We start from the raw sequence: 26,173 nt of genomic DNA on the forward strand, positions 1-26,173 counted from the left end.
AAGACGTAACAAGTTCATATAATCTCCGATTGTTTACATTTCAAAATTTTATAAAGGGCACGAGATAAGCTTGATAAAGACCATTAGTGTCATTGATAGAAATAATAAACCATAGTAAAGCAGTCTAATACCAACCAAGTCGATTTAAAACAAAAAGCGTGAGCGCCGTGGTCATTCCACCATTAACACATAAGTGCATAGTTATTGCATACCATTCAGGATGTTATGCCCAATCACCGTTTCCCATGGGTACTCGTCAAATAAATACCTCATTTTTCTCACCTTTACACTCATGCGTGACGCATATTTCCGTATTAAAGTGCGTCGCGTTCTCCCCTGAAGACAGAGAACCCCTTACCACATGTGTTCTTTATCTTCCTTGCAAAACATCCTCATACTGTTGGGAAATAAGATTTAACATGTTTTCATTAGCATTATAATTAGACAAGAAAGAGGGAGAAAGGATTTAAAAAAAAAGCCTGCTATGGGAAAAACGGCCAATCTTACCTGATTGCACTCGCAAAGAAGGAATTGAAGGTCCACCAACAAATACCTTTTACGACTAATTTTAAAGTCAAAATACGGAATGGATTAATAGTGATCAAAGTGACATTTTATAACGAATTGATGCCATTGAACTCTTTATTCATTTTGAATCTATAAAAATGAGCTAAAACATATCAGGATAGAATAAAATTTATAATAATTAATAATAAAGAAATAATTTCAAATGAAAAATGAGAACAGACCACTCTGAACAGAGGGATCCGAGTGTGAATCAATGTTTTTAGGCGAATACCTCACAAGAGTGAAGTCCACGAAAATAAGAATCTCTTATCCTTATATGAGGGGAAAAAAATAAAATACTTAAAAGGCATAACGCCTCTCACGATTCCAGGGAATGATAAAAAAATAAACATTCAGTGAAGAATAACTCAAAAAAGTTCATCATATTTCCCTATATTATAGCTGCATATAACATACATACTTGTAATGAAAGGATTTCTGAAATAAATCTCTGAAGCAAGTTTTATCTATTCTTTCAAAGCTACGAATCATTTTTTCAGTCACTTTTTTAGCCATACAAATCATTAATTCCTGTTTAGAAGTTACTTAGTGATATTTTGGCTATTATTTTTATCAATTTCCAAAAAACAATGGTCATGTTTACATTCATGTTTTCTTTGAAAAATTATTCCACAGTATCTGTTGCGTAAAGATACGAAATATATAAATACGTAGGAGAGATAATTATTTACATCGTCAAGTGCTTATTTGCAGAAATGGTGATATTTTATTAAAATCTATCAAGGTTGACAAGCTAAACAATGTCGTGGATGTAATTATCTGTCAAGCTACCAATTTAACAGCCCATACTTGCAACTTACCTTCATAAAAATATTTATCTTATTGGATTACAGAAATGGTTATTTAATGGAAAGTAAAATTCCTCTAGACCATTTTAAATATTAAATAGTATATTAGTACTTAACATGTGATTTACCCCTGATCAAAGGCATCAAGTTTACCTGTAGTTTCCTTGTATCTAACTGCATCACTGAGGCAAGGCTTTGTTGATTCTAATTGCTTTCCCATCAGGCCTTCATTAGTTTTAGTTTAAGTCATAACGCTGGTCCCACATCATTAATATTTCATCACATTGACTGTCATCAGCATAAACACTAATCGTGACCATAATCCATTATTTTCCCCATACGTATGAGGCATGTTCTCGATATTGGCCTTTTCAAAGGCTTATAAATTAGTCACATCCTTGGAAAATGTACGAAGGTCGACTTCTCCATTGAGGAAACCGATAAAATAATGTGAAAATACAATTATAATGGCACTGAGAAAATAATTACCCACAGTTAGTCTGTATCATTACAGATATTGCTCAACTGTACCTCTGGGTGAGGCTATCAGAGAAGTGAGCATTTATTTCTCTCCAAATCCCGAGGAAAGCTCTCTACTACAATCGAAGTCCCGTGGTGCCTCTGCACGTGGTACCGTGCCACTGTTTCCCTCCCGGCTTCTTCGCCGGTGACAGCCGCAGTTGGACCTCCATCCTCCCCGTTCTCCACAGGAACTTCCTTCCCATCGATGGCATCCACGGCCTGCATCAGTTCCTTGAACACGGCTACCACCCGCCAGTTGTACTTTGCGCTGCACTCCACGTAACCGCACCGCCAGTGTTTCTGCACTATGTTGGCAATGTCCCTCCGTTCTCTCGACTCCGACAGGGCGATGGCCTTCTGCTGTTGCTGATGTTGGTGATGTTGGTGGGCGAGAAGCGACCTGTCAAAGAGTCACGGTTGAAACAGCCGCATTTACGAGGTGCCCAGACATAGAATGTAGTCAGTCATTGCGCACAGATTTTCCGATCAAACCCCACAATATCATAATTTTTTACTGAAGAGGAAATCGCTAGTCAATGTGATACATAATTGTGACATCATAACATTGAGAATATTCTTCAACAGAGTGTCAAACAATACTATACCTTGAAAAGGCTGTGAAAATATGGAGGAATTAAAACATTTATGGAAAAGAACGCCGAATATCCTGCTAATTATTTGTTACAGCATATGATTTTGAATTAAAGTCTTTAATTTTGCTGAAAAGCCTTAGCGTAGGTCACAAAACATACTTTCTGCCTAATGGATTCAAATTTTCTACCAAATGAGGATTTGAAATTGAGGAAAATCAATACTAAATTTGGAGTTATATAAATTATAAATATCGCATAAATCCACAATGATCCTTTGAATTTTGCCACAACGAATGGGCTCAGGAGGAATATCGACTGTGTTGCGTCAAAAATATTCATATTTCCGAAGAGAAAAATAGGTATAGCCATAAATACTCCACAAAAACATGGCGTGTGACGTATGCGCACACTTAAATATCATTTTCCAATTAAAATATAGTAAAAATACCTGGTGGAAGATCCCAACGACGGGAGTATGGTGATAGTTGGAGGGGAGAGAAAGCTGCATGATCCTCCATACGAAGACCTCATTGGCTGCTCGACTACATCATCCAACACGTGATCCCCCTCTGGGAAGCGTACAGGGCCACGTATGCGGTCGTGCTTATTTCCGACGACCACAACGGGAACGTTGCTCATATCACGGCTGCTGACCATCTGCTCCCGGAGGCACTTGATGTGTCGGAAGGTGTCTGCGGCGTTGGAGAGATCAAACACAAGGACGTAGGCGGTCGCCGAACGGAGTCCGTATGAACGAAAGTCATTCCACTCGAGCAGAGAGTCGACGGGAAAGTATGGAATAGGAGGCAGATCAGAGATCTTGAGGTCGTAGAGTTTCTTGTTAATGACAACGGAGGGGTAGTAGGTGTGGCGGCGATCGGTTGGGCAATAGTGATCACAAAACTCGTTCAGCACGAATTGCTGAAAAGGAAAAGATATGGAGAACCCTTCATTACATATTTTAAAATGGTTCTGCATGATACACTAGCAAGGAAAAATTTTCATTATAACTAGCATAAATTAAGTTCATAGCAGCGACATAAGTGGTACGTGTAAGCTAAGTTTCTTGAATCCAAAACCATGAACGACAGCTTTTGAAGAAACTATGGAATAGTAAAAGATATAGAATTTCCTGCCGATTTATTTTATCCTAATTAAATATGAAAAACACAGACAGAACAGGGAATCCTCATTAAAAATCCCTACACGCCAATCATATTATCCTGACACAGAATTCTCTTCAATCATTCTTGTATTCTGACAAATATTTCTCGGGTTTGCATCCAGGTTAAAGCTTTTATGTAAGCCGACGTTTCGGAAGACGACTTGTCTTCCATCCTCAAGGCTGTGTTACTTTATCGAAGTTCAATTTCACACTGAACTGGATCGACCGTTTACCGAGGACAACAATGCGGCTCAGGTGTCGTCCGATTGGCTGTAGGTCTTTTGAAATTATTCACGTTTAACCCTTATGTTTTTCATGCAGCTGATTACAGGTCTCCATGTAGTGCTTAGATGAAAGCCGGTGTCCCGATTGAAATTTTTGGGATTGAGGCGGATCTCTATTGCTTCCTTAACTAAGTCGTCTTCCGAAACGTCGGCTTACATAAAAGCTTTAACCTGGATGCAAACCCGAGAAATATTTGTCAGAAGTATTCACCAGGAAAAACTTAAATCGTTTATTCTTGTATTCATTCCACAACTCCATTGTAGGCATGCTGACTGATGTGGGTAACTGGCACTCGGTAATAAAACGTCATATGAGGGAGTGAAATTCCAAGGGGTAAAAGTGATTTTTTTCCTAAACAGAGTTAGGTATAGAAAGTAGGTGAAGAAAGCATGCGAGATCAAATAGATAATTAGCAAGAAATGCATTAGATTTTCCACTCGATATCAACACAGAACAGAAACTCACTCGTATCCCTTGTCCACTATGTTTTTGTATATTTCTTCCATCAATTCCTTTATCTGACACTGATTACAAACAATCGCTTCCACCCTTGGCTTCTAACTCCCTCAAATGTCTTAAAATAAACAGGTTTACTTCAATTTATTACAGTAAAAAGCAGCCAGAAGGACCAAAATATACCCATAGAATAATAAAGTACACATTGCTATCACATATACCTGCTGTTCCCAAAATTTTGATGTTATCCAGCAAATACACTAAGTTATAAGCATATTAACGCGTTCATTCAATGAAAAAGTCTATACTAAGTTTTAAATACTGAGGATTCTGGAGATTTAAAACGAGATGGTTAAAACATAATAACTAATCCCAAGTCTGAAACAGAAATATCTCAGCAATATTTCAGCAATATTAGCACAACAATAGCTGCCCGCTGACAGTGGGAACAACGCTGCCTGTAACTAACACAATGACGAGAAAGAAATCTTGCGCTATCGAAGAAAAGGCTATTACATCTAAAATATTTGTTTAATACGATTTGCATGTGCAATAATGCATTTCTCGCTGCCTTGAATAGCGTTTCAACCGTACTACACCATCTCATCTACGGACGTGGGTGTAGAAGAATACTCCTTAGGATATGGCGAGTGGAATCCCAAGCATTGCTCATAGGTCATTAAATGTGAGGCACGCACTTGCACAAGGGATGTCTTGCCGACCGCGGGAGCCCCGAGCAGGATCACCTTGACCAACTCGGCCGGTTCGGAGGGCCCCTGCTCGTCGTGCGCGTGCTGGCACGTCGTCAACGAAGACTCCCTCCTGTACGAGAAGGCACTGCTCCTCCGCTCGTCCCCCTCCTTGGATCGGCCCATGCTCACCCTCCATCCTCCGTAACTAGGCCTCGGCCTCTCCAAGTACGCCGAGCTCACTTCGAGATCTGGAAAATAATAATAATAAATTTATCACTCCAAATGCCTCAAATTTACAAATTTGTTAACAAAAAATGAAGGTGCTTTGGATAGCTTCATTGGTTAATACCATTGTGGAAGTTACCATCCTTAAATGTTAGTGGCACCAAATAATAATTTTTTATACATTATATTAATGTCATTAAATATGACATGTGGTAAAAAGCATATCATGTGAAGAACATTTAAGAATAATGAGATAAAAAATAATAATAAACTAGTAAAGCTTTAGCCACTCGAATAATCCGAGTAAATAGCAAAATAATGCGGTGAAATCGTCCCATAAGCCGTTTTTAACTAAACTAGTTCCACCATTTAGGGCATGAAAAAATATATCGTCAGCATATACAAGTGGCCAACTCAAGGTGATCTGAAGTGAAAGAAATTGGGAAACCATTATGACATATTTTTACATACTTCTATGTAAAAACCTGTAAATACAAACTCTCATAATAATAATGAACATAATTAAGTTCATAGCAGACATTATTAGTGGTACATATAAGATATCGGAACTTCATGAACCTAAGAACTTGAAGGAAGACTTTCAAAGAAACCTTGGAATAGTAGGGCATAAAACCGGGATATTTTTTTTTAATTTATCCAATGCAAAATTATAATTTCTCAATACTCGATTCCGTGAAACATGAGTTATGAAAACACGGGGTGGAATGAGTGAGGACAATATATTACGGCTTCTCAGCATAATATTGTTTTTTTATTAATATTTTTTTATTGTATTGATTTCGATATCTGAAAATTAAGCGTAAAAAAATAATCAAATATAACACCGTAAATTTGGATATGGGTGGAGAATGGTGGAGATAAAATGGACGGTAAGAACAAGGAAAGAGGAAATTATTAACATGAGGTCAATGAGACGAAGCTGCTGGAGGATACAAGAAGGAGACCGAGAGTTTTGGTGGTGCGAATTCTAAGCGAGGGGGGATGCTAAAGACCAAGTTAGATGAAAGCATGTTGGACAAGAGACGACGGAGGCAGAGAATTGTGTTCGTGGATATAATGGAAGGGAATGACCCTTGATATGAATTGAAAAGGGAAGTTCAATCTAGTAAGAAGGATTGGGCTTGGCGATGCATGTAATACTATGTGGCCTTAGAATACCTTATTTGATATGTTGTGAGCAAAATCAAATTACATGTTGACGTTAAAAAAATTATTTCCTTCAAATTTTTTCCAATCAGTATTAATGCATGATTATTAATGTTCATTATAATATACTGGCACTGTCTATATGCAGCAGAAAAATAATGTCAGTGAATCGCAGCTGAAAAAATGAATCAAAATAGACTTTAATTTTTTTAAATTACAGGAAAGAAAACTTGAATAGAAATAAAGAATTAAGTAGAACTTGAGATGCAATGAATCATAAAACTAAAGGGGAAAAATTAGAGACAAAAATTATTTTTATTAAAACTAACACAAAAACTACCCGTATTATAATAATTAGAGAAAGGATTCACCTCAAGAAAACATTAAAAAAGGATAAATGAATAGGATTCGACAAATTTTACTCGTTTCATTACGTTGTCCGCCAGCGAGGCGGGTTGTGAATTTTGCCACTCAATTTGAATGCGCTGTAACAACACATCTAGAGGACGACTTAAAGATCCTCTTTTGTAATATTCGTGTAAATAACACGTCCTTCAATAATGACTTTTATTTAGTGGCGTACATTTTGTATCACCATTTCGCTCTGGAAGTTTCTTTTTCTTCGCCCTTCAGGCGATGAAAGCTGTAAACAATTTACTCCATATTGTTCTTTCATCACTCCTTTAGAATTCTTGAAATTGATACCTCATTATTTTCACCGTATTTTCCTTGTTCTTTCATTGAATACCTTCGTAAACATGTTTGCGTGCCTCTTTCCTCGACCTTTTCATTAATCAACAAAAAATTATTGAGAAAAAAATCCACTCCTAATTATAATTTTAGCACGTGCTAAAGAGTAGTTTAATATGTGATGGGTATTCAAGAACGTCACACGTTTTTGTAATTAACACATTCAGGAATTGGTATTGCCCAAAGTCGTTCAGCACAACTGTTTTGTCTTTAATATTTCCAAAGTGTCGCTCCTTTTTGGAAGCAGCATTAGAAATTAGTTAATGATATGGGAAAAAATTCTTAGCAGAATTAAAGGATTTAAGTATACCGGGACTAGCCACGGTGATAACTTTTACGGGAGTCACCCGCAATGCACAATTGCACAATTGTCCCGGTATACTTAAATTCGTCAAAGAGAGAACACCTATATGTGTTCAAAGTTCGGACTTTACTCTCCGGCTGTGGCGCCGTGCGCACGATTTGGACTGCTCGTCGCATAATATGCTCAGCAGTCCATACCACCTTGTCCGGTATAGTCCACAAATTTCCACAGGGAAGAATGACGCCTCGGTAGCCTTCGTAGACGGACGTGTTTCTACCGAGCTCTTGTTTAACGGGAACGCGAAAGCTCGACCGGCGAGCGAGACCTCGTTCGCCGGCACTCCTTCGGCTTCGGCCCCCGCTCAGGCGCCCAGTCCCAACCATGGCGACTGAACGACGAAGCACCCTTCTTCTCACGACGGAGGAAAAGGACGATTTTCCCTCACCACTGGAGGTCTACATTTTCTTAACGGAAACGCTGGGCCTCGTGGATGAAGATATCTATGGAATTCAATTTGGTTTTAACAGAAGAATGGTTTTTGTGAAACTACATACCGAAGAAAGAATGCAGATAATCATGGAAGATGGACCGAGACGTCTGCCCTTTCCATCAAGAGGAAACGAGAGAACTAAGTGCTCCATTGAGAGCACAGCCGGAACACCTGTCCAAGTAAAAATCATTGGTCTCCCCTTTGAGATTGGATTGATGGAGATATCGAAGGAATTATCCCAATATGGAAAGGTTCAAAGAATTTGGGAGAGTACATGGGGAAGCCACCGCATGCAAAGGTTCTACACAGGTACGAGATTAGCCCGCATGGTGATAGACAGCAACATACCTTCTTTTATTAAGGTTTCCGGACAACGTGCTCTCATAATATACGAGGGACAGAAGCGTACGTGCGCAAGATGCGGTCAAGTCGGCCACGAGAGGAAAAACTGCCCACGGAACACCAGCGGAAGAAGTTACGCAGAGGCAATGGCTGCCCCACTCTCATCTGCACAGTTTCTGGATGAAAAGTCCTTGGAAGAGGCAGCACGAGGCCTTATCGCACTTGAGACCGCACCGAGAGACGAATTTCCGGCCTTACCCACGAGGCCCCATTGGACCAGACAGTCCGAATCGGACCATGGATCCCCGGATCGGAAGCGACAAGCGCGTGAGGCTTGCTCGGCATTGCAGGACGCCCCCGAGACCTCGACACCCCCTCCTGCAGCTGTGGCCGACATTTCCCCCTCCCACACTTCGACACCCCCTCCCGCCGCAGTCGACTGCCCCCCTGGCTCTCCCAAGCCGGTAACGCAGCACGAACGGGAAGAAGACGCCATGACGGAAAATAGTGGCGTAATTGTGGCCTCCGAACTCCCCCAAGTCACGATCATCAGCGAGGACCTATTCCGGACAATGGAGGAGAAGACCGCTAGCCAGCCTGCGGCATCACAGGACATTGATACCCTGACTCTCACACCTGAGGATTCGGAAATCAACATTTCTGTTTCACTCTCCCCAATCAGCGACAACCCGACCATAGAAACCCTTTCTCTTCCAATACCACCTTCGACATCCTACTCCTTGTCCCCTACGCCTGAAGACATGTCCACTGAGCACCAACATGCGAACTCTGACTCCTCCCTGTTTTGCCCACCCGAGCTGAGACCAAGCGTCACCAGAAGCCGTTTCTTCATCCCTGTCTCCGAGACAGCGTCGGAGACGAGTGCGGATGAGGAGACCTTGGATGGGGCGCAGTTTAGACAAGAGACATCGGCACCGAAGAGCCCCAGGCGACCTGGGAAACGGCGAGGGGAAGCAGGCCGTCGGAAACCACGGCGCCAGGGCGACACAAGTGAAAAAAATAAAGAGAGTAAGTAACACCCCGCCTCACAACCACCATGCGCTGTCTGACTTTAAATATTGCCAGGATTTCAAACCCGATCAAAGTAAAACTCCTCTCGTCCTTTATTCAAAATTTGAAGCCTGATATCGTCTTGCTACAGGAGACGACTTTTGATTTTGTCTGGCCGGACCCAAACTTTCAGATATTTTCTAATAACCTAGGGACTAACCTAGGTATTGTCACACTTGTCCACAATAATATCTCCTGTCACCACATTCGGCGTCACCCCTCAGGACGTATTTTATCACTCGTTGCCGCAGGAACCCATTTTATCAATGTTTATGCCCCATCCGGGGAAGGAAATAGACATGCACGTGACCGTTTTTTCGAAGACGATCTACTGTCATACTTAACAACCTTCACTGGGAAGGCTGTAATGGGGGGAGATTTTAATTCGATATACAGACGCGAAGACTCGGACACGAACCGCGAAAAAATCACTTACCGGCCGAGCCACTCTCTCGCGCGGCTCATCCAAAGCACGCGTGCCTCTGACGCCTCTCTCCTTCCCGACGCCCGCCCCGCCCCTTTCACGAGAGCAGGACGCAAGTCTCGCACTCGAATTGACTATTTCTTCCTATCCTCTTCCATCAAACCCCTATTCATTTCCATCCAAACTCTACCTGTAAGCACCTCGGATCACTGCGCTCTAGTGCTCGACCTTAACCTCACTGATACGCCTTGTACTGCGCGGCATCCCCCCTCTCCATATTGGAGAATGGATGTAGGCATCCTTGGGGAAGAAAACATTCGATTAGCCATTGGAGATCGAATCACAGGCCTAATATCCTCCATCCGCCCTATGACAGACATCACGAATTGGTGGGAAAAGGTCTTCAAACCTAAAATAGCGAGTTACATAAAGAAACTACAGAGGCAAAGGTCGAAGGAGATCAATTTCACACTTTTTTTTTATAGAAGTGCATTGAATGACCTGATGCAAGCACCAGAAAAACATGCTACCTTTCAAAAACTTGCTACGTCATTGAAAACAGCTATTTTTAATTTAGAACTAAGAAAATATGCCCCACGGTGCTGGCAGCGGGAATTAAACCCCGACACATGGGGTCCCCTTACACTTGCTGACCTCCAACGCACTGTAAGATTACAACAAACCCAGACACACTCGCCTCGCCTCTCAAACAACAAAGATGGCCTTCTCCGGGAAGCCACCGCACACCTCACGAACACCTTCCAACGCTACCCCCCTTGGAGTGAGGCGGACATGCCCCCTTTGCCAAATCTTCCAACCCTCCCGCTCGAAGCGCAAGACACACTCACCGGCGGCATCGCTGAGGAGGAGCTCGATGCCGTAATAAAATCGCTACCAAAAGGAAAAGCGCCAGGCATGGATGGATTACCCTTTGAATTCTATGTAACTTTTTGGAATATACTTGGGAAAACATTAAAAAATGTTCTCAATCAGTCATTGACTGATGGAACTTTGACTCCGAGCCAAAGATGCGCCGTCATTAGCCTCCTTCCATAGTCGGGGCGCCCAAAATCATTCCTCGACTACAGGCCGATAGCGCTCCTCAACAGCGACTATAAAATATTGGCCCATGTGCTTAAAAACCGCATGATCGAAGTTACGGACCATGTTTTGTCTCCGTTACAATTTGCCATCTCAAGGCAACGAAACATAATAGATGCCACCTTACTCATCCGAGACATAATTCTATCCGCATCCGAAATGGAAAAAGACCCTTGCTCCATACTTGCTGTAGACCTCAAGAAGGCCTTTGATTTTGTTCGCGTTCCATATATTATTGAAATAATGAAACGCATGCTCTTTCCTGATAAATTCATTGGGTTCATCAGCACCCTATATTCAAACGTGAATGCCAGAATTAAAATAAACAATGCCCTCACCCCCGTTGTTGAAATAAGGAATTCCGTGAGACAGGGTTGTCCGCTATCTATGCTATTATTCGCCATTGCGATGGACCCGGTCATTCGCACACTAGAAGCAGCGAACATAGGCATCACGTGTGGAGGTTTTCGTCATACAGCTATTCTATATGCTGATGACATCAGCATATTTGTAAATTCAGACGAGCAGCTGGTGACTGCAAAAGAGATAATTCAAAGATATCAATCCGGCGGGTTAATCATCAATGAGAAAAAATCAAAATTCCTCCATATCAGCGGGCCACGACCAGTATTGCCAGCACCCTGGGCGGAGGTGTCTCCATTTGTGAAGATATTAGGCCTATGGTGGGGCGCTAATCCAGAAGATATGCTCACTCGAAACTGGGAAGTGGTGGAGCGGGCCGTACGTCAAGGAGTGGGAATGTACACACTCAGCTCGCTGCCTCTCACGGGCCGTGTCCGCGCAGTTGAGCAGGTAATAACGCCCAAGATATGGTATATGGCTCACGTTTGGCCCCTCCCCAACAAGACTCATGCCATCATAGTAAAATCTACGAACGCTATGATTTGGTATAAACATATGCGGAAGGTCTCCCGCTCGCAGCTCTACGGTCCGTTTGATCGCGGAGGGCTAAAATTGACGCACGTAGCGTTAAAATGCGATATACTGCTAGCGAAGACACACATACGAATTCTCGCGGGATCGGACAATCCGAGGAAAACCTTAATGAAAAATGCATGGGCAAAAGCTGATAATCTCATTACTTTCCGAAAAGCCTCTACAAACATTAAAAAGTTAGTCGAAATTCTTCGTGCGGGGGAATCATTTACTACGAAAATTATTTACGAGAGAGCATTGGGAATTAAATACCCGCACTTTACTCGTCCACCGTCTAATTCGTGGCGGAACTGGGCTGATAGTGGGAAAGATGCTAGACTCATTAGTACGATGTACTGCGTGATAGCCGACCTGTTGCCTATAAGACAACACCTCCACCGTATGCGTCTTGCCGCATCCCCAAACTGCCCACTGTGTGGGCAAGAGGACACCAACAGCCATCATATTCTTGGCTGCAATGAACCCCCTATGGAATGGCTAGTCTTAAGGAGAATCCTCAGAACTTGGGACACTTTCGGTGCCGGTCCAGATAGTGACGATAGGCTTATTTCCCTCAATTTTCGACTTTTCCCTTCCTATGAAAACAAAATCCTTTCCACATTGATATCCAAATTTGTTTATCTAAGACTGCATGGTGGGGATGTGGGCGGGGGTCTCTCAATGCTGCTCAGCAACCTTCCCCTCCGCGGCGCTCCACCGTCTACACGACCCTGGCTCCTGCGACTCTTGAAGGCGAGGGAGTGAGTGAAGTGACTGGACGTCGCCCTGATTGCTCGGCGTACTCTTTGATGTGGGAGCACACCAGGGCAGTGACAGCTGTATGCGGAGAGGACCTTGAGCAATAGACTACCGAAAGGCAACAGCACTCTTCAAAATGTTCTAATTGTTCTAATGTTTTTTTTTAAATGTTTTTTTTTTTGGTCTTTAAAAATAACCAAATGAACTTTGAAATAACTCTGTACATCCATCTTGAAAATAAATGCAATTTAATCGTAGCTTAACTGGCTAAAGCACTCGGCCGGAAATCGAGGGATCCGGGTTCGAATCCCGGTCAAGGCGAATGATTTTTTCTCTGTGGATTTTTCGCACAGAATTAAAGGCGTAATAATTTATTCAATGATGCGTATTTACCAAATAATTCTCGTTAAAATGGTCCCATAGCTGCGATTTAGAATCTAACCAATCCAGTGCTTTCTTTTATGTAAATGCTATTGCAATGGATGGCTTGGGGAGAGAAAATGAGCCACGGATTTGATGATAGTAATAGTGGGCCGAAAAATGACTTGTTTCCGGGATCAAATTTTCCCTGTGGTTAACAGTTGCCTACTTGTATAATGGTCTCACTTCCGATTTTTTTTCAAAATCAGATAATATCAAACACCACCGCACTACCATTTAAATTTAGCTTTTTGATGAAATTCAGGCATATTTTTAGAGACCTATGGCGCGGCAGTCTTGCAACTTTACCCATTTGGTAACACCAATGATCTACCACATATTCTGTATATGGTACAGTTAGCACTTATTTTATCATGAATTATGTACCTTCAAGTATTACTTCAATCGAATTTAAAGTTAAGTAAGTGCATTTTTAACCAAGGTTTCCAAGAGTAGTTCTTTCATCCATTTTGCCCTCCCTTTATTTCTCCGGAGAAAAACAAGCAGAAAATTAGGGGCAAAAATGAAATGAACATTTGATAGCTGAATTAACTAGTCTGGTGAAACGGTTACAGGGGTATGCTATAGGTTTTCACGGCTTTCAGGTTCGCAGAAGGGTAGATTTTAGGATTTCGTCCGTGTTGCCATTTTGATGGCGACGTTTCACCTACTGCGCTGTTGGCGTCCTTAGGCCAGGCTAAAGAGGAGAGTGCTTCTGGAGTGTCCAATATTTACACGGTGTCGACTAGAAGCACTCTACACTTCATCATGGCCTGAGGACGCCTACAAAACAGTGGGTGAAACGTCGCTACCCAAGTCACAACGCAGACGGGACCCAGAAATCTACCTTTCTGCAAACGATAAAACGGGACTTAAAAAGACACTATGATTGGTGCCTCTAACTTAATGGAAATATGAGACTGAAATACTATGCTGTGTACGATATTACGGGAATATGTGACTTATAATCTAGAAATTAGTTAATTTTGTGGGAAAAATTATTTTTGTCAATAGAATGAATGGAGAAAATTTACTTATTCTCCGCACGTTGCGTGAGTGTAGATACCAATGTACCATTTTTCGGTCGTCTACCTTGCACTCGTTGAAATGTCCGCCTCAATTTACCCTCACGGCAACCGAGCAAAGGAAGACTCACTGTGATCCTACGCGGTTCTCTATTCTCCCTTCTCATTGCCATTTCCGGCTCCGCGGTCCCACCAACCAGTCTCACCCGCCTCCGTCTCCCCTTTCATGCAACCAGACACCTCCGCGTGGAACTTCATCCCATCCACCCTCCCAACCCTCGGCTCCCGGAAGGGAAGGAACTCGTGGCCCGTAATCTTCTAAGTGCTTTGGAGAAGTAAAGGGCTTGACTGGGTGGCTGGCCTCTTCACGAACATCAGTGGCGGGTTGCTCCCATTCCTCCATCCCCTTCTTCCCTCCCCTTCCTCCCTCCTACCACTCGGATCGGACCCAGCAGTCTGAGGAGGAAAAACTGCATCGCGGAGATAAAAGACGGCCGATTCCTCCGAAGACAATCCCATAACATCCATTTTTCACGTCGTGAGTTTCGGTGGCTTTTCCGAAGGATGGCGAGGATGTGCAGTGAATGTATCTTTTGAGGAAATGTGATTGGTATTTCATGTATTGGTTACGGCGGAAAGGTACATCATTTCAATCCTTTTGCGAAAAGTCTCCGATATTTTGGAGCGGAGGAAGAAATTCGGACGATGATACTGAAATATATAACAGCAGTTCTTCTAAAAGAAAATTAATATTTTTCCTTTTTCTATCATGGGATGATAAGACCTTTAAGGTCTTCGAAAACTTTCGGAAAGAGACGTATAACCGTAACAAGATTGAATTAGCGTTTTTCAATATCTGTTCTAAGATGTAGAAAAACGTTACATATGATAAATGTGATAAAAAATGTGAGCCCTTTTTTATTCAATAGATATACTGAAACCTGTTACACCGCCGAGAATTGAAACCAGAGAATCAAGCATGGAAAACGAGAGTTAAGGTTTGATACATTTGCTGTAACATCTACTATCAGCTTGTTGAAAAATAAAGACCATTATATCTTAGTACATAAAATAAGCAGATTGGGTAGCTATTAGGTAACCGCGAAGGCCTAAAGTATTGTATACGATATTTTTACCCGACCGGCAATGTTTCAGTATATAAGGTGCTGGTTTATCTATCGCATTTAGACGTTCTTGAAAATAAAATGCGAGACATTAAAATATATTTTTTATTCGAGAGCGAGACTGTTCCTATTACTAAAAGATTTAATCCTACATAACACCGAATGAAGTTTGGGAGAGAAAATGGGAATGCACAAATATTAAAGAATATGCAGTAAATTAAGCTTTAACTTTTCATTTAGGGCCACAAATTTAGTGTAAAACATTGAGGTCGCACAAAATACACAACGAATGGTTAAATCCATGAAACTTTTCATCTATTTACCATTGCGGAGGACGATCTAGAATTGAAATTGGGCCCACTTAAAAATTAAGGGAATGAAAAAAATTGTATACTTACATGTATTTAGGTTTCCAGGCAGAAATTATACGCAAAAACCAAATCCTATTCAGGGTAAGGCAATTACCCCTACTGCCATAATACTTTTTAATTGATTTTACTAAACTATTTTTACAATAGCTACCCCCTCAATTACTTTATAATGCACATTGCAATTCCGAAATTTGAAAACGATATATTTTTTGTAAAAAATTGAAGAGAAATTTTCCGAGAAAGCTACCCACTAAAGATTTTTAAAATTAATTACAAGTAAATTTTTTTCGAAAAAGTCATAACTCCACATTCGCCTAGAGCTTGGACGGTACACTTTGATCCTTGTTTTTAGCTGTAACCCTACCGTGACCTTACAAGGAGAGGATAAAACCCACTTTTCGCTCCGAAGAGCCTCAGAAGACAGGAGGCGGAACGATGGACTAATCCACTCACAGTCACCTCACGAACACTCGTCTCCGTCCACGGGATTCGATTTCAAATGAGTTTTCGCTCTTCTTTTTTTTTCGCATGCAGGGCGGCATAGCCCTCCCACACTTTTTCACTCTTCCTCTTTCTGTTTCCCCATTTCTGCGCTCTTCACAGCCTAGTTTTCCACATCCTCTCATAGGATTTCTCCATTCAATTCTAAATCTGCGATTCGTGCAACGCCTCGAACCAGGCTTGGGGAAACGTGCTTTCTCTTCCAGAGGACTTGGGCTCTCTTTCTTTTCTATCCTCTTGTCCTCTTTTGTTCGATAGCTCCCAGGTCACAATCATGCGGAGTGTACGGAGAGGTTTCACTTTTCGTGCAATAGCAGTAGCGTTTGCCATTCGTTCAAAGGTTCAAGAAAACCTGTAAACAACAGGCATTGATTAGACTCCGAAGTGACCAAAAGCTGATTTCAACACTGAAATCAGCTTTTGGTCACTTCAAATGGCAGAGGGGTGATAACCAAAAGTAATGCAAAATTTTTAAAATGGTTAAATCTCGATAAATTTTTTTAAGCCTGACTATTCTCGCGTCCATTTATTCTAAATTATTCCAAGTCCATACTTCTGCATAGTGACGATTGTGTGAACAACAATAATTTTAAAGTGAGAATTTCATTCTCTTGCCTAATATTTGTGCTTATTTTTGGAAGCAATTCTTCCTTGGAATTCATTGTACGTTTCATCAAACTCGAAGAAAATATAAAAAAAATCCAACAACTTTGAACTCGTTAAATTAAATCCAGGTCCAATTTATATGTGTTCACCAGTGATTAGACTAGCTATCGTTTTACATTTCAAGGAATACACGGGAAACAAAAAAATACACAAAAAATGGCACATATGCCAGTGCATTCGTCATGCAAATACTATATTTATGCGCTGAGCAATCTTACATGTTTATCTCTCTTGAAAATGATTCACTTAATGCAACGTCATTGTTCAATTTTCCAAGATGCTTTCCTCTTTAATGTAAACTTGCCATAAATCAGGGGCAATATGGTCCTTAGCTCACTATCATTTGGAATAATGCATCGCGACCATTTCAGTTAATTTTATTTTGCAATGCCTTAATATAATTTATCGCAACTTTTAAGATTGCTCACTCGCTCAGTCAAGAGACAATGATTTTCTTGATTTATAAACCCTAACCTAAGTGCCTCCGGCACAATTACCTACATGAAACCGGTAATTCCCAACATCCATCTAATACAAAAAGTTTTAACATTCTCTCCATGGTGCGTTCCTGCGGATTAATATAAAGAAACTATTAGAAAATAATAGCCTCAAAATATGTTTTTTGCGAGTACCGCAAAGTTTGTCATAATCTGTCAAAATAAATACAAAAAATCATGAAATAAATAATTCGCTCTTATCAACAGCGGAAACAGTAACGGTGACAGAGGAAAAATTAGGGTATTTGAAATCAAATACGTTACATAGAGCTTTTGAAAACACGTCTTCTGACAAAAGATGAAATTACTCGTATATGGGGTCTAAGAGGGTATCTAGACAGAAATTATAGGCATAGCAAGTAATGGAGATCTAGGGAAACAGTAATATTTCCTGAGCAGGTTTTTTTAAATCTATCTTTACAGTCACAGAAAAAAAAGTTAAAAAAAAACTCTATCCTCACAGGCACAGAAAAAAGCAAGAAAAACTATCCTCAGAGATGTTCTTCACTCACGGCTTGATAATATATCGAAAGCCCGGCTTATACGAGTTCAAGTTCTCAGCAACTATTTTCCTTATCCGTTGACCAATAGAACGACTAAAGTTTTAGATGTGCTCACATAAAAAAATAAAAAGAAAACGTTAGAGTCCAGGCGTTCCCGTAACTGCAGGAGAAAGGGAGGGTATTGGCAGAATGAACGAGGAGTCCACTCCCCGAGGAGACGGTGACAAGAATGAAGCGTTCCTTTCTCTTATGGACGAGGGTCTTACGTGCCTCTTGAGGGAAGTTTTAGAGAGTTTACTAAAGGACACAGAGTCACTATCTCTGACCAAAAACTACCAGGTGAGGTAAAAAAAACATGATTTGTGGAACAACACTTGCACCTCTCACCATTTTAAACGTCATTTATCAACAAATCTACTCAAATAAAATATTTGACAACGTCTCGATTGAGCTGATTTCATGAAACTCATTTACATAGAAAATAGTTCTAATAGCTTTGTAGTTGCACACAAAAAATTATTTAAAGACCCAAGCTTAAAGGTACCTTACGGTGAAGGATTACTTTGAAACCCGGATAGTTGAAATAATTATTTTTTTGTGTGGAACAACAAAGCAGGATTTGTTATTTACCTAAAATATTTAAAATTATACAAATGTACTTCAAGAGGAGGATGGAAAGAATAATACTTCATAATTCAAATGAAACCTATCAATTTCAGCCACCAAATTGAAAATTATGGGTCCCAACAAATGTTATTGGCAATACCTATCATAAGCACATCACTTCGACATGAATATAACAAGTCGTAGCGTCAAAAAGTGAGGGTAAGATTTTCATTTTTATGGATATCTGTTCATATTGTGTAGATAAAGAAGGCAATAAAAATATAATCAGTGCAATTATTCCTCAGGCAGAGGTAAAACACGATCTGCCATGCGTAAAACACGCACTGAAAGTGAGCGATGTAGGGTTACAAAGAAAATGAAAATAAATTCCTCTTCCTGAGTAGACACATTGCAACAACACAAGCAAAACTTCGTGGCGGACCTACTCAAGCTGTATCCTCTTACATCTCCGGAAAATATGATAAAAGTAAAATAACTGAATGTGCCATAAAGGAAAAATACCAAAAATATGAAATTAGCCATAAAAATCCTTTGCAACCGGAATCGATTTTAATCTGGATCTCCGGTAACTCATCGGTCATTTGCGCACTTACACAGCCAAAATTAAGCATACTGACATTAAATGTAACAAAAAGCACACCTATGAAACAAAAAGGAGGTTTAGACGGTACTAGTTAATGTCATAACTTTATTTAACCCTCAAGAATTCTCACCTTTCTACCTAAGTAAAACGCCAATTGACAGTAGCCTATATAAAAGGTTCAAGCACAAGTTCTGAGAAAATCACAAAGGTATGTTTTTTTGTTGAGTCTTATATTTCGCGAAACGGCGAATCAATCCCCTTAATCCCAATGAATTTTCCCCTAAACATACATCCACGGAGCCTCACTCTCTCTCGCTGCCTCCACCCAAAGAAATCAATCACGGTCTTGGCTACCGCCTCACGATCCTTCTCTCCCAACGGCAACCTCCACTCCAATCAGCAACCGGTTCACTTTCCTCCGCACGGCACGAACTCAAATACTGTATACTCTTTTGTTTGCTTGGGACGTGTTTACTGCGGGCAAAAGAGAATTACTTGCGAGGGCGAGAAGAGACCGGGGAGAACAGGATATTATACTACTCTTCTTTCACTCGGGAGGGATGAGTTTCCGTCGGCCATTGACAAAATTGGGTGCTGCTTGCCCAGGAAAAGTCGGAGGAGTTTCCAATTTTCTCCGACCTTGTATCCGGCGGTCAGACAACACTCGAATCGGGAGGAATTTCTATTGGGACAATGCTGAGGGAGGGATATTTGTTTGCATTGAAGAGAAAATCAATCGGAAAGAGATTTCTCGGACATTCATGTCATTATTAGTTGGATACAGTCTGCATAATGGACGGAAAGCTTGTTCTTAATAACAGGCAATGCTCCATCCGGAGGGAAATGACATAAATGAGCATACATTTGGTAGGCATTCAAGGTGGATTTGATTCTTTATCGGCGAATGGTGGCTGTGAATGTCTCTCGGGCTTCCCACCGGGTTACGAACTCCATTTCTGCCGATTTGTACTTGAGGACGATGACAAAATTATTTCATCGAAGCGTATGAAGTGCCTTATCCGGTGGCAAGCCTGAGTGCCATTCACATCTAGACATGTAAGATGCACTACAATGGATCCAGATATAGGTTTATGGAGCATCGACTAAATACAAAACACATTGAAAAATGTCTTAAATATCTGCAAATGATGAATATAGAAAGACGCACCTGGTTATGGAAGGAAGGCGACGTGAAAACGGTTAAAAATTGCATCTCTAATGAGGTAACTGTTACTTTAACTTTTGGTACAAAAATAAATCATCCATTAGAGCAAACATTCCCTAGGCTTAAATGAAATTAAATTAATTACATGGGAGACTTGACAAGAAAAGAACACATATATTACACAAAACGACCTCAGAATAAAACTGTCATTATAACTTCATTAAATAATAGAGGTCCTATCGAGAATCTATATTTGAAAGCATATACAGTAAGAAAGCATTGACATTCACGCTTGAATGGTCATTTAAATTAAATTTTAATATTAACGTTGCCTTAAATACAAGACCATACATAGACAAAATGAATTCATATCCATATACTATATATTAGGTCAGCATATATCTATTACTCGCGATTTGGAGATATAAACAGTAGTTTTACGAGTTTATATGCTCCAAACAAATATCGTGGTTACAGCAAAACTTGCTATTTTGAAAGGAATAACCTCTAAGTGATAATAAATAATCATAAGCAATGCATGAATACCTCTGCTTGCAGCTATACCAAAGCGTTTTCAGCGCAGATATAAAATGAGTGCGGCTACTAGATGAGTGTAATAGGTAAAATCTTTATTCAATTATGGTCATAATTGCCTTCGCCCAAAAATTTCGAATAACACATGCGGGCTTAAAGTCGAACACGATATCAACGAATTTTGTTTCCGGAGACTGATTATCCCTTTAACACTTCCGTAAAAGTAACTGTTACTCCATTACCCCATAATACGTTAAAGTTGTATATATATTTATTTTGTCCATTGGATAATTTTTTGTATATAAGCTCAACCACTTTTTCGTTATTTACGTGACGAATGATTAATTTTTACAATTTAATTATTTTTGAAAACTTCAATTTTTATTCGTGGGGTAACTGAGATACCCCGTACAGCTGTTAGCAGGAAGAAAAAAAAACTTATTTGTTTTATGAGTGCAGAGAAAAGTTGAATGCAATAAATTTTACTGTATCTTAACTTCAATAACGCCAATATTCTACATGATTGTACCTTTTGTGCTTGTTTTTTCATTGCATGTTAGTCAATGTACAGTTACAATAGCAAAATATGAAAGATTCCTGCCATTTAGAACCAAATCAATGTAAAAACCTAAATTTTGCCAACAATGTATTTTTAAATTATGCAAAAAAGAATAGTATATCGTTAAAAAAGAGCCATGGTGTTAAATTACATAAAATACTAAAATACATCACATGATTTATGAATTACAAATGGAGTACATGAGATAACAGTCGTTCGCGTAAGTTTTTTAGGCACAGTGACGGAAGGGTTAGATGTGTCTTGATGGAAATACCAAACACTAATCTTACGAAACAAAACTACCAGCAGCAAAAGAATGACAATCTGAACTTTAATTAACATTTTTAGTTAAGTTTGAAGCTCCTCGCAAAATTGACTTCTTTTGGTGGACAAAATTTCAAACATGCTAACTCAGTTTTCTACATGGGAGTACAGATAGAAAAGCTTCATCACTTCATTGCAAATTGAAAAAGAATAAGATTTTCCAACTTTCCAGAAAAAAGGTCTAGAAGTAGTTCCCCAATTCAAGCAAGTGATATTAAAGAGAAATTTGTGAAGGAAATAATTTTCCATTAAGTCCTCACTAATTAAGTTTACTTTTAACCGTGACCCGCTCTCCGATGCCGTATAAAAAACAGAAAGAATCTCACTGCGAAAACATGTTTTATTCTTATTTTTTTACACACTCAACTTTAGTAAAAGGGTTACGTGTTGCTTGGACGAGTCTCCCAGGATATTAATTCCCTTTTGAAGAAGCTCCTATTTGTCTCATCTGAAACGCGTTGAAAGGGAAATAATTTCGGGAGCAGAATATGCTGAGTGGTATTTCATCGGTGATGCAAACTTCACTTCGTTTGTCTCCAACGAACAGTTTTTGACACTGAGCATCTAATGACCTACAAATTGAAAATATGAGACGAGCTAATTTAGATCTCCATTTGATGAGATAAAAGTGTTCACCAATATTACTGTTTGGAGTTTTCGCAGCGTTGGTTTGTAGTTACCTGACTTGACTTGATCTGAAGATGTGGCCAGAATAGGCTTCGAAACGTCAACCTCATCGGAAATCAGCTTCGACTCAGCTGAACTGAAAACATTGGAGAGTACTATGTGCGCTGATATTTTGTATATACTTCAGAATTAATTAACCATCTTTGAAGCAGCATACCAACTGTTTCTATCTATTCTTTTAATGGCTCATTCGATCATGCAGCTTGGAGAAAATTTATGTCACGAAATTTTAACCCTGGATAGCCGATGCCAATATAAACCAAAATTACCCATGATGCATAGGTCGAAAACGCACAATTTTTTTAGTTTTTAGCCAAGTTTTATTGGCAAAGTTTTACACAAGCGATCCGATTGGCCGCGAGTTTGCTCTGTGTGCTCTTAAATGCGAACGCAAATCATTCGAAGTCATGAGTTTTTCAGAGCATCAGACAACAGTGCAAACTCGCGGCAAAACGGAGCGGTTAGCTCAAGGTTTCTGTAAAATAAAAATGGTGCGTTTTTGACCTAAAATTGTAGCTTCTCTTAAAAGTACCAAAAAACACTAACTCTCAGTTAACAATTTATTTCTCGTATATTTCGATACGTAAGCCGCTAGCATCGAGTCTGAAAACTGCCCCACTCATTCCGGGGCACGGCTTTTTATAGCTGGGTTCTTCTCCAACACTCCGGCCGGCAATGACGCTATGGTAATTATTAGGGGTTATTTGCGTTTTAATGCGTGAAAAATCTGCTATTTACTGATGATAAGTCCTTTTTTCTCCGAATTTAAGGCCAAATAACTATTATATATTAATGATAATAAAATAACCTAACAACCAAATCCACTTTTATTTTACTCGCAAGGCCATTAAGCACTTGAATACTTGCGCCACCATGTTATTGAATTGACAAGAGTTATTTGCATAAAATGATGAATATTGAACTCATTACGCGATCAACATCTTTACTTAACCCTCAACACATTTATTAGATGGTATATATAACAATGCAATCTCCGTGGATAGAATATTTTTCATCATTTCCTCATAAAACAATGAATGAATATGAAATGCTCATTAAGATTTGGTCATGACGTTTATTGCATAGGTCATGAAGTTTATTGCATATAAATATGAAAGACTATCAATTCTTCAGTTTGCTAAAAAAGTATTCCTCTAAGGGAATCCCTAAATCCTATGGGATCATTATAGTTCCAGGGAATAAATTTACCCGCCGCTATTTACCGCTATTTACCCTTTTCCATAAAAAAACCTCCAGAGATATCCTTGGTACTTAAACACACATTATACTTTTCACCTAATTTATTTCCTTTCAAGTATAGGTTGTGCAAAATATATTGCGAAGAAAACGTAAATATGAATCAAATGCCATAAAAAAAACCTCTCCAGGACTGGGAATTGCATCAAAAACCATTGAAATTCCGAGCAACTATGCAGAGCACTACTCTATCCAGGGGCCGTATTCTGTATTTCGTCGGTACCGCACCGATCGGTTTCCCTTTCAAGCCCACCGACTGGACATCATTCCGTACCGACAACGGTTTCCGTACCGACGACGCACAGTGTACCAAAATCCTAAAAAGCTGGCCAAAAGTCGAAAAATGAAGTTAGCGCAAATCCACCAAAAACAGTTGATATTCATTATTAAGCATGGACTCTTTAAGATAGGCTATCATACAGAGCATGGAATGCGTTAATATAATTTTTACAGCTGGTTTAAGTAGAGCATGTCGGAGTGATTTTAGCGACCAATTTTTTTCCGTTGAAAATAGCTAAATTTGTGGCTTCACTACAGAGTCGTTGTTTAGAATATTAGTTTTGAAGTATTTTTATCCATAAAATTGATCTTCATGAAGTTAATAGAGACAGTGTTTGTTGCATTTTACGCGTGAATTAGTTTTTTATAATTTTTCAAAAACTGTGTTGATTTTTCATTGAATTTTATGTTAAACGGCAATTATCGTTTATATCTACATCAAGCTACACGGAGTTATTTGCACTGTGAGATAGACAAAAGCATATAGAACAATGTTCAGAATGCAGTTTTTGCGATAACTTGCGATTCTAATTTTAGCAACCATATTTATGTAAATCCACCCCGGCCACTCGGACCACTGTGGCGGCCAGGAAACGGCCGGCGGCGTGACTAAGCGAAGAAAGGATATGATATCCGTGCATAAAAACGACGGAATGCCTGTTCAATGACATTGGTCACTCGAATACATATTTTATGAATAATTGTCACATTGATTTTTGCACAGTATATTATGGCTAGATTCAACGTACACCTTGTCGCAAATAACAATTTCTGGCTATATTGGTGTCTGGTAATTCTACGATTAGGAGGTAATTGGGAGGTTTCTCAGCAGAGTTATGGGCTAAAATATCTTTGAAAGGATATTCCAAGAATTGCGGATTTCCCTCAGCCATCATGGGCAGGCTGCGGTCGAGGGGTCTAGGGAAGGTAATGCACGTGCAGCGGCAGCCGCCCGCGCAGGCTGGTTGAGGATTTGCGACCCTCCGTACTTACTGGCCCGACAATGGTGGTTTTACAACCTTACCAGTGAAGACTTTTCTACTTCCCCTAATTCATCAGTAGCTATCCCAAATAATGATTTTTACACTTTTTTGTCTCTTTTTGCCGACCCTTACCGACAAATGGAATTCTTAGTTATTGTCCCTAGGGGTTTTCCGGTTGTTTTTGCGTACCACATGCATCAGTTGTTCAAGAGAGAGTGTCGAGTGAACATCCACTATAAGTGACTATTCTGTGTTATAACACTGGATTGATCTGTTAAACGTTAGAAGCGCTTCAAATGAGGATATAGTTACCTACTTGTACCTGGGAACCAAAGCCTCCTTGCACCCACCTCCGATTCGTTGTGACTTCAATAAGTGTACTCCGCTTCCAGCGAAAAAGATTTTACTTTCCATTGTGGCGAGAAGCAGTTTGAAGTGTTAATGGTAAGCAAAATTTTAAATTTTTAAATGGATTCCTAGTTGGAGTCCGCGATTTGTTTTTTACTACCCATGTAAGAATGATGATAGTTCGGCTCTCGATGGAACTGATTACCTGATATTTATTTCGGAGGTTGCTGCTCACCTCTGATCCCTTGATATCTTCAATTTCATTTCATAATAGTAAATTGAAGGAAGATTTAGATCCAGAAGAGGAAAAAACCGATTGACAACGGGAATAATGAATGAAGATGAGAGTGATGACGAGTCATCAGAGGATGAGTGAACACTTTTATTTGATGCATTAACTGATTAAAAATATTGATTCAAGTTTTTGACAGTGAAATTGTTAGCTAATATTTCTTCAGTATTAAAATTATAAATTATCATTGTCTCTGCGTCTTCGCGCGGAGGCCGCGCGTGGACGGTAATAAACCTAACGGGTCGCGCGCTCCCCTAGCCCTTTTCACTCGGTGGCAGCCCATTTGTGTACCCAGATTTGTTCTTTTACTTTTAACACGTGCAAATTTTTCCAATCTAGAAATTGAGTTTTCCCAAAATAAGCCGTCTATGCGATTGCTTGGCTCATTTCTAGCCGAGTCAGTCTCCCTAAAGTATTCCTTGTCGAATTACCGAAGGACGTTCACATAGTAGTTGCTCAGTTATGGATGCAACGAAAGTGACTAGTCAAGATTTACATAGCCACTATTCTTGGCACTATTCACAAAGTTTTGATGCATGGAGCGGGAGTTGTGAAACATGACTTTCTTCCTAGATCAGATTTCCGAAGAGCCATTTGAACCCGACACAAGGAAATTAGAAGATTAGAACATATCGGGAATAACAACCAGCAAAGTTTGTTTTTGGACTCCAAATTTACCTTATGCAAAACTATTTGATAGCTTTAACGTTGTGAATAGTAAAAAAAATTCTATTTTTCCCTTTATTTTCCATAGCAGAAGGTAGGCGTGC

General features: G+C 39.9%; 1 protein-coding gene across 2 annotated transcripts in view; it reads right to left on the reverse strand.

The window, feature by feature from the left end:
- Positions 1–26,173, reverse strand: part of LOC124156087 (ras-like protein family member 10B) — a 147,927-nt gene continuing 121,754 nt past the window's right edge. For both annotated transcript variants that reach the window (XM_046530404.1, XM_046530403.1), the window contains exons 2-4: positions 5,096–5,337; positions 2,940–3,412; positions 1–2,298 (exon numbers count right to left, since the gene is read on the reverse strand). In XM_046530404.1, coding sequence (XP_046386360.1) covers positions 1,923–2,298; positions 2,940–3,412; positions 5,096–5,272 — 1,026 coding nt within the window. In that variant the 5' untranslated portion in view covers positions 5,273–5,337 and the 3' untranslated portion in view covers positions 1–1,922. The remainder of the gene's footprint in view (positions 2,299–2,939; positions 3,413–5,095; positions 5,338–26,173) is intronic.

Source organism: Ischnura elegans, chromosome 3 (assembly GCF_921293095.1).
Source record: "Ischnura elegans chromosome 3, ioIscEleg1.1, whole genome shotgun sequence".
Taxonomy (NCBI): domain Eukaryota; kingdom Metazoa; phylum Arthropoda; class Insecta; order Odonata; family Coenagrionidae; genus Ischnura; species Ischnura elegans.